Source organism: Paroedura picta, chromosome 10, assembly GCF_049243985.1.
Source record: "Paroedura picta isolate Pp20150507F chromosome 10, Ppicta_v3.0, whole genome shotgun sequence".
Lineage (NCBI taxonomy): Eukaryota > Metazoa > Chordata > Lepidosauria > Squamata > Gekkonidae > Paroedura > Paroedura picta.
The window spans coordinates 26,424,673-26,433,968 of record NC_135378.1 but is presented as its reverse complement, the minus strand read 5'-3'; the positions used below and the strand labels follow the sequence as shown (position 1 = coordinate 26,433,968).

Genomic DNA, 9,296 nt, shown 5'->3' with positions numbered 1-9,296 from the left:
TTTCAATAGTTTATTGATAAAATGTGAATTCTGAGTCACTATGCTACAGGGACACAACTAGGGCTGGGAAGACCAAGGCCAATAAATAAATAAGGCTGATTTTTTCTTTTTTTCCTGGTAGGGCTCCAGTGCCTTCAGTTTTGAGTAATAATATACCAGGTGAAGGTCTCTCCACCTATGCGTCTAAAAATGTTACCTATTGCTAGGTATATCAGTAATGTTATATCAGGGAGACCTTAAAAAGAGTCCCATTGATCTTGATGGAAATTCTGAGTAATAAGCCCAAACTCCAAAAATAGAGTCCCTGAGCACCTTTTAAGACCATCAAAGATTTATTCAAGGCATGAGCTTTCAAGTGCATGCACTCAAAATCTCACACTTTGAATAAATCTCTGTTGGTCTTAAAGGTGCTCTTGGACTCTATTTTTGTTGTGCTTCTTCAGACCAACACGGCTCCCCACCTGAATCTATCCCAAACTAGTTCCACTTCACACACCCTCAGCAGTTATACAGTTGAAGGAGGACCTGAGAAAACCTTCTCAAATCCCCACAGTGCCATGGAAGCTTGCTGTGTTACCTTTCATCCGTCATACACTTTCAGCCCTTGCTTACCTCATAAGATTGTTGTGAGAAGAAAATGGAAAAGCAGAGAGCAATATAAGTCTCCATTGGTCCCCATTCAAGAGAACCGTGGATATAAATGAAGCAAATTCTTTTGCCACCATGTCACAACTGACATGGTGACTCCATGGGCTTTTCAAGGCAAGAGATGTTCAGAGGTGGTTTTCCATTGCCTGCCTCTGTGTTAGGGCTCTGGACTTCCTTGGTGGTCTTCCATCCAAATAATTACTAGAGGTGACCATGCACAGCTTCTGAGATATAAGATGGAGCTAGCCCAGACAAATCAGGTCACAGGTAATTAATAACCATATGCAAATGAGAATAGTGGAGTGTATTTAAAACATGAATCTGGTGGCATCTTGGAAACTAATATGCTCACACTAAGGGCTCTCCTTACACTCTGATATGTATTCTGATATTTATTCCTGCTTCCACAAGCAAATGATTTCCATCCTTTTCCTCCATTTTGCTTAAGCCTCTTTCATCCTGAGCACTCCTTAGAAATTTGCCCTGTAAGTCTGCCCTGCTCTTGTTAGTAAACCAATGACTCTCTTTACTTAAGAACATTGATCTCACAATATATCTGGGTAAATGTATTGTAGAGCAATTGCAATTTGCAACATTAACTGTCCAGAGAGGTAGATGGAAAGACCGCTGTTGCTTCAGTGCTCCATCTTCAAAAACATTTCTATAAACTTAATGTAAAACCCAGTAGGGGGGCCAGTATCAGCAAAGAAACACTGGTCCTTGTAAAAATCAAAATGATTGTATCATTTTTTTCTAAATGTCAGTTTAGAAAACCTCACTAAAAGGCATCTCTGAATTGTGATGTAATCAGCACAAACAATAGTTAACTGCATTCAAGTTATCTACTAATCTGCAGGACAGTAATGCCCAGTGGGCTAGGAGCAAATTCTTCCAGTACTTCTCTTATCTTTTAATGTTTGGAAAGTGTGGAAAGATTGATGGGATGGGATTACCAATTTTTTTACAAAAGCTTTGGGTCTAAAACTTACAAGGGAATGAGTCATGGAGATGCGGGTGTTCCCTGTTCTGCTACTGATAGTGCCTTTGTGGGCCTAATTGTGTCTCTAAGTAGCTGTCTGAAATTTAGGAAAAGTACATTAACCAAGTCTCTGTTCAAAAAAGGTGACTTGCTCACTTAAATGTGTGAATTAGCCCTTCCCATGCAATATTTTCATTCCATGGTCAAGAGGGTTAAAATGTGGCTTTGTGTTTTTCAATGCATTTGATAAAAAATGTAAATTCTGAGAATCACTGTGCTACACTGGCACAACTGGGGCTGGGAAGACCCAAGTCCAAATCTACCTTTGTTCTTAAATTTACTGGTTGGCCTTGGTCACTCTTTCTCACTCTGTTCTGTGTCACAGGATAGTTGTGACAATAAAATGCAAGAAATTAGATAATGTTGTAAGCCACTTTGGGCATCTTTTTGGAGAAAAAGCAGGGTATAAATAAAGAGGGAAAACAGTGGCCTGAGCTTCTTAAGAGAACATGTTAATTATAAGTATTATAATTTTCTAGATGAGCACCAAAGACTAGAGTGTAGTTTTCCATGTACAATAAACATCCCATTTTTGCAATGTCTGCGTGGCTGAATTGGTTTTTAACCAATATTTATCTGCTAGTTAGATTCTGGGATTGGCTCCTGTAGATGTTTCATGATGAGGGATTGTGTTGTTTAAAACAGCATCTTAGTTCACTGGGAGGTAGGACAGATACGTTTAGTAACACCTGTAAAAGTTGTATTATCCTGCAGATTTGCATTGTTATTTGGGGTGGGGAGAGTGAGTCAGTAGTTAATGAGCCCCTGCAGGCCCACAATGATCTCATCTGAAGAGTCTAGGCAGCTCCTGGCAGTAGGACACAGGGCTGGCATATGCAGGTTCCTTACTGTTTGAGAGAAGAGGGTAATTGGGTCAGTTTTGATTCCACTGACCTCCATCTGTCCATTTCAGCCAATGTGTAGGGGATGTTGGAGAACGGTGTGGGAGCAATATATGGCCACTAACATCTCACCCTGTTACCAAGGAACTGGTACTACAAACAACATGATTTAATCTAGACCCGTGCAGCAGAACAAGAGGAGGTTCTGTGGCTGCTTTATCACTCTTCAATCAGAAACAAGAGATGACTAAGCCAAGTTTTCCTTGTACAATAAACATCCCATTTCTGCAATGTCTGAGTGGCTGAATTGGTTTTTAACCAATATTTATCTGCTAGTTAGATTCTGAGATTGGTTCCTGTAGATGTTTCATGATGAGGGATTGTGTTGTTTAAAACAGCATCTTAGTTCACTGTCCCTGTTCCTGTCTCCTTCTTCTGAGCTAGACTTAAATTTAGCAAGTGGTGAGCCCTCTCCTATATAGGTGGCAAACAGCCTGGAGAAATACTTCCCGTCCATTAAACAGAGACAACAGGATCTTATTGACCAATGGATGCTGTTAACCTTCATGCCATTTAAAACCTCCAGCTGCCCATTGATACATGTTAAACATCTGTGAAAACAGCAGTACATTTTTCTCCAGCACTGTTAACAACCTGACTCCTATCTGTAATTTTCATGCTCAGAGAGGTTCAGCTGCAACATTTCTGAGAAACAGACATCAGGCCAGAGAACATGACATTCTAATTGGGCTGGTACAATATATTGATGTGCCTGGACATTATTATGCTATTGTTTATATGCACTGAAAAGTCCTCATTAAACCAGACACAGTATCCAGAATAATGTTACAGTCATGAATGTCACAATTTAAACTTTAAATTCTTCAGACATTATAGGTTCTCTAGCACAAAAGCAACTGGTTGGTGAACAAGACTGTGGATACACTAATGGAAAACTGCCCACCTACAGAGCTGTTTTTCTTTCTGAACCAAAAATACCTGCCAAAAATGTCTGTTCACAACAATCCTCCTTCTGCAAAATGATATGTAAAACTACTACACAGTTGATTTCAAGCAAATTCCCCTCACTGATGACTCATTACAGGCCTGGAAGAAAGAAGAAGAAGAAGAAGAAGAAGAGTTGGTTCTTATATGCCGCTTTTCCCTACCCGAAGGAGGCTCAAAGCGGCTTACAGTCGCCTTCCCTTTCCTCTCCCCACAACAGACACCCTGTGGGGTGGGTGAGGCTGAGAGAGCCCTGATATCACTGCCCGGTCAGAACAGTTTTATCAGTGCCGTGGCGAGCCCAAGGTCACCCAGCTGGTTGCATGTGGGGGAGCGCAGAATCGAACCCGGCATGCCAAGATTAGAAGTCCGCACTCCTAACCACTACACCAAACTGGCTCTCTATCTTTTGCTACAGCAAACATTTGTCTCATATACCACTGAACTGTATGTATGTTTACTCAGGCTTCCTCACAAATAAATGTGAGCACGCAACCCTATGTGTACTTTGAAAGAAGTCCCATGAATTCCGTACAACTTCAGGTATAAGCAGGTCGACTTGAAAGTAAGTCCCATTTTGTTCAAATGGTGCTTGCTTACTAAACAGATTTCTTAAGATTACAGCCCTAGTTCTGCATACTTCACTTTAGGACTGGGCTCTTCAGTAGAGGATGTTTTCAATCTACTTCAAGATGGTTTATGATTACGTGGAAGCTGTTATAAATTTGCAGTGATGGTTACAGGTAGCGGTAAATATTTACACTTCACCTTACATTATCATTATAGCTTCAAACATTCTCCCAGTCAAAAGCTCTGTTATGACAAAACACATGTTGATTTCAAAAGACCCTCTAAGTGAAACAGAAGGAACAATTTAGAGAAAGTAAGACTTATGAACCAGCACTCTGATGAGACTTCAGATTGTAACAAGTCAAATCCTATGGACTTGAAACAAATCCCAACACCTTCAATTGATGTTACTATGACATATTTGAAAGCCAGTATGAGCTAGTGGTCAGAGGGTTGGACTAGGATTTTGGAGACCCAGTTTTGAATCTCTGCTCTGCCATGGCATCTTCCTGAGTGACCTTGGGCCAGGCACACACTCTCAGCCTAACATAACTATATGGGCAAACCAGATTTTATCCCTGCAGCATTTTTGGTATGGTAACCCATCTTGAGCTGGCTCAAGGGTTTTGTTGCCCTAGGCAAACTAAGATCTTGGCACCTACCTAGTTCAATATTCTAATTTCTACAGTGATTAACCAAATGTTTAACAAATATTGCACAAAAGATGCAGCTGCCCTAAAACTATGAATCCCAGGAAAGGTTGTGGCTCAGTGGCAGAACCTCTGCTTGGCATGCAGGAGGTCTCGGGTCCAGTCCCCAGTATCTCCAGTCAAAAGAGGCAAACAACAGATGATGGGGAAAACCTCTGCCTGAGACCCTGGAGAGCTGCTGCCAGTCTGAGTGGACTTTGCTGAATCCAGGTTCGGGTTCAATGTAAGGCAGCTCCATGGGTTCTGAGTGGCCATCCTTATTCCCTTTAATCTCCCCCTAAGACTCTAATGCAGTGGTCCCCAACCTGCGGGACGTGGCCCGGTGCCAGGCCGCGAAGGCCATGGCACCGGGACGCGGTTCCCTCTCCCCGCCCCCCCCCCCCCGCAGTAAAAAACTTCCCGGGCCGCAAGCTTGCGGCCCAGGAAGCTTCTTACTGCGGGAGGGCAGGGAGAGGGAATCAGGGCTGCGCCGTGCATGCACGGCAATTTCGCGCATGCACGATGCGCGGGTGGGGGCAGTTGCCCTGCCGGTCCCCAGCCTCAGAAAGGTTGGGGACCACTGCTCTAACAGACTTACTCTAGTAATCAAGGCATGTTTTGCTTGATCATCATGAATATGTAGAACAAACTGTGAGTCCAGTGGCACCTTTAAGACCAACAAAGTTTGATTCAAAGTATGAGCTTTCGAGTGTGCAAACCTTAGGTGGTCTTAAAGGTGCCACTGGACTCAATATTTGTCCTGCTGCTTCAGACCAACAGCTACCTACTTGAATCTATCAAGATGTATATGTAGTGAAGGAAAAATGCCAATGGATCACATGGAAGAGAACCCCAAAGCATCTCTTAAGTGCTTATTTCTGTACGGGGGAATAAATATATAAGAATGCTATTTCACACGGTTAGTAATTTGAGCGAGGGTAGTAGGCCTCTGTAGGCCCAAGAGGCCATAAAAAGTGTTCCTCTGATGCAGGGGTAGTCAAACTGCGGCCCTCCAGATGTCCATGGACTACAATCCCAGGAGCCCCTGCCAGCATTCGTGGGAACTGTAGTCCATGGACATCTGGAGGGCCGCAGTTTGACTACCCCTGCTCTGATGGAAGAACCCGACCCTCTTGCTCTGACTGACCATTCCTTTGACTTCTGAGAGAAGCTCCATCTCCAGGGCTCCCTCCTTTACACGAAGTTTAACTAATCCCAGAGGCAGCGGCTGGGACCTCAACGGCCCGCAGGAAGACTCTGGAGTAGGCCAAAGAAGGTGGCCCGTGAACCACTTCAGGCATCCCCTGCCCCTGCCCCCCCCCCCAAGCGGGTTCCTAATTCCCAGCTCGGACGGGCCAGGACTGGGGCCACGCAAGGGCCGCCTCCGGCCAATCAGGCGCCCGGCCCGTCCGAATGCAACGGCCGCACCCAACGGCCGCCGGCTCCCATTGGCCACGCCCGGCGCGGGCCCCGCATAAATGCCGCCTGCCCGGCCTGGCCACCCCAAGCGCTTCCCCCCCCCGGACTCGCTCTTTCTTTCGGCCCTCGCCTGCTCTTCCCAGCGAGGATGGACGCCGCCCGCAGCACCCGCCCCCGCACCGCCCCCGCCGCCAGCAATAGCAACAGCAGCAGCCCCCCAGCCTCGGCGAGGCCCCAGCGCGACTCCGCTTTCTGGCAGCTCCTGGCGCTGCTGGCCGAGGAGCCGGACCTGCGCTGGCTGGGCTGGGTGCTTCGCCAGAGGCAAGAGGGCGCCGCACACGCCGAAAGCACGCCGCCACCGACGCCGCGCAGCCGCACTCGCCCCGACTTTGCCGCCACTTTCCGCGACGAGGAGCAGGAGCAGGAGGAAGAGGAGGAGGACCTCGCCGACCAGGCGGAAGCGCCACCTGCCGGAGGAGCCACGGGAGGAGACGTCTGCCCCGCCCACCGTAAGTGCCAGCTCCTGTGGGGAGGGAGGGGGGAGAGGCTGGAGCTGGCTTGCCGCGGAGGCTGCTGGGCATGCGCGGAGGAGGGCGCGTGGTTTCGGCGCCCGGGCGAGCTCGACGGGGCTGCTGCGGAGAGAGTGCCGGAGGAGGGGTGGGCGCGTGGCAGCGAAACGGGGGGCGGCGGGCGTTGAATCCACCCGGCGTCCCCCTTGAACTGTCCCCCCTGGGGCGGCTGCCGTCGAGGGCGGCCCGCCCGCTCTGTTCCGCCGCTTCGGTTCTCCGTCCCCAGCCGCGCCCTCGCCTTTTCCGTTTTCAAACGGGCTGGTTCAGAGCCACCCCCCGGTGGACCCGCCTTGGCAGAGTCGCAGCCGGCCGTCCAGAGAAAGCCGCCTTTGCGCCCGGCCCTGCCCAAGTGCCAGGAACGCTGTTTATTATTTATTTATTAGGATTCTGCAAGATTTTAAACTTCCCCCCACTTTTTTTTTGTCCTTTGGTAACCCCTGTCCTAGTGCTAACCATTGTTAGGCTTCTGTAACATGCTATAAATTTATTCCTGCCTGAAGAACCGAGTTTTAAGACCAGTGGCAACCTTTAAGACCAACATAAGTTTTATCCAAACTAAGCTTTTGTCTGTTGAAAACTTTTAGCATGCTGTTTGACAATGTATTGCTTTACCTAGAGACGTGGACTGGGGATTCCCATTGCAGGGTATCTGAGGATGTGCGCTTGCACAGGAAAGCTTATACCTTGGAGAAAACGTTGTTGGTTTTAAAAGTGCTCCTGGACAAACTCAGCTTCCCAACTGAGTGTTTATTCCGAACTTGCTGGTCAGTCAATTTTTTAGCTCCTGTTTTATTACACTAGTAGTACCTTTGTGGAATGTAAAATCCCTCCCCTGTCAACACTTAACAGAGGTGTATGTTCCCCCTGTACAACAGTTCAAATCACCTATGAACTATTGCTAATCTTTCATTAATTTTTCTCTTTCCAGATTGCCCGCTTTGTAGCGGCCTAGCCTGCCAACATTTTGGTCCCTGGCCTCTAGAAGCGCTGAGCTTAGTGGAGCGCTCAGCCCACCCCAGGATGTGGAAAATATACCAACGGGGCCTGGTCCGGTTTCTCCGTTACAGAGAAGAAGCTGACCTCTCATCCATCTGGCCTATTCCAAAGGAGCAGGTCAGAGGCTTTTTGGTGGCTCTGGACTACAGGCACTTGCCTTCACCCAAGATCCTGGGATACCTGGCGGGACTTTCGCACATATCCCGGATGTTCCACTTCCCAGATCCCCTCCAAGACTTTGTTGTGTCTCGCATGGTGATGGCTATACACAGGCGGGGGGACGTTCAAAGGAGCGGCTGTACCCCAGTCACCTTAGAGCTGCTGCGATGCCTGGTAGGAGCAGTGGAAAGCGTGGCCGGCACTTTCTACAACCGCCTCTTGTTCCGGGCCACCTTCATATTGGCCTGGTTTGCGGCGCTGAGGCCGGAGGAATTGGTGGCAGAAGATTCTGCTTCTCTACACCCAGCGCTCTTGCGTCTGGGTGACTTTCGGTTTGCTGAGGACACAATTGACGTTCAGCTGCGGGTTCTAGGAGACAACCAAGAGAGGTTTGCGTTTCGTTTGGTTCGGTCAAAGGAGCCATGGCTGTGTCCTGTCCTGGCCCTTTCCAATTACTTAGAGGCAAGGCCACGAAGGGAAGGACCTTTCTTCCTTTGTGGCAACGGGGAGCCCTTGACCAAGGGGCTGTTCTTGTCCGTCTTGGAACCTACCCTGCGGCTTCTTGGTCTTCTTCCGCAGCAGTTCAGCCTGCAATCCTTTTGGCTGGGATCTCTCATAACAGCAGTGAAGTCTCGATTACCAAATGAACTGATTCTGCGTCTGGCAAGGCAGCCTAACAGAGGCCCTCCACAACAGTAAATTCAATGAGAGTTTATTAACCTGCTTCCTTATTGATCTGTATGTACAGCTCTTTTGAAAAACTGTATTTCATCTTATCTGGTAAACTCTTATTAAAACTTTTTTGTTAATAACAGGAGGTTCTGTGGTTTCATTTCTACACTGCTGATTGCATTTTAATCCCACACCTTCCTCAAAGCAGCACAGGTCATTCCACACTTTTTTTGGCCTTGACACTCAAAGGATCATGGGAATAATGTTTAAAAGAAAAAAAGGAATAAAGAATAAAGAAATAAGTATAAATGACATTTTCATTATGACATTACATTTGTCTTTCTATATCTAAATCCCCCAAAAGGGGGGAAATGTTTAAACTCTTAGCTTTTCATCATACATCATATTGTTTAATATAATTCTTTTTTGTCCAGTATTAAATTTATATATACATTTATCTTTTAAGATACGGGTTCAAAAATAATAACTGAAACATTTTCCCATTTAATAAACAATTCTAGAGATACACCATTTAAGCTATTTTCAATATTTAATAATTGAGTTTATGCATAAAAACGGTTCATCCTTCACCTGAAAAAAATTATTCTAGTTATTGCCCACTCAAAAGTTCATTGTTTGTGTGTATCTCGTTTATCAGGTCTCTTGAGTTCCATTACTTACTCAATAG

The 9,296-nt window shown here is 46.6% G+C and overlaps 1 protein-coding gene across 1 annotated transcript; it reads left to right on the top strand.

Annotated features, from left to right (window-relative positions):
- Positions 1 to 6,294: 6,294 nt before the first annotated feature.
- Positions 6,295 to 8,711, top strand: LOC143819777 (uncharacterized). Its single transcript, XM_077301746.1, has 2 exons — positions 6,295 to 6,721; positions 7,710 to 8,711. The coding sequence occupies exons 1-2, from the start codon at positions 6,361 to 6,363 to the stop codon at positions 8,633 to 8,635; spliced, it is 1,287 nt and encodes a 428-aa protein (XP_077157861.1). The 5' UTR covers positions 6,295 to 6,360; the 3' UTR covers positions 8,636 to 8,711.
- The last annotated feature ends 585 nt before the right edge of the window (positions 8,712 to 9,296 follow it).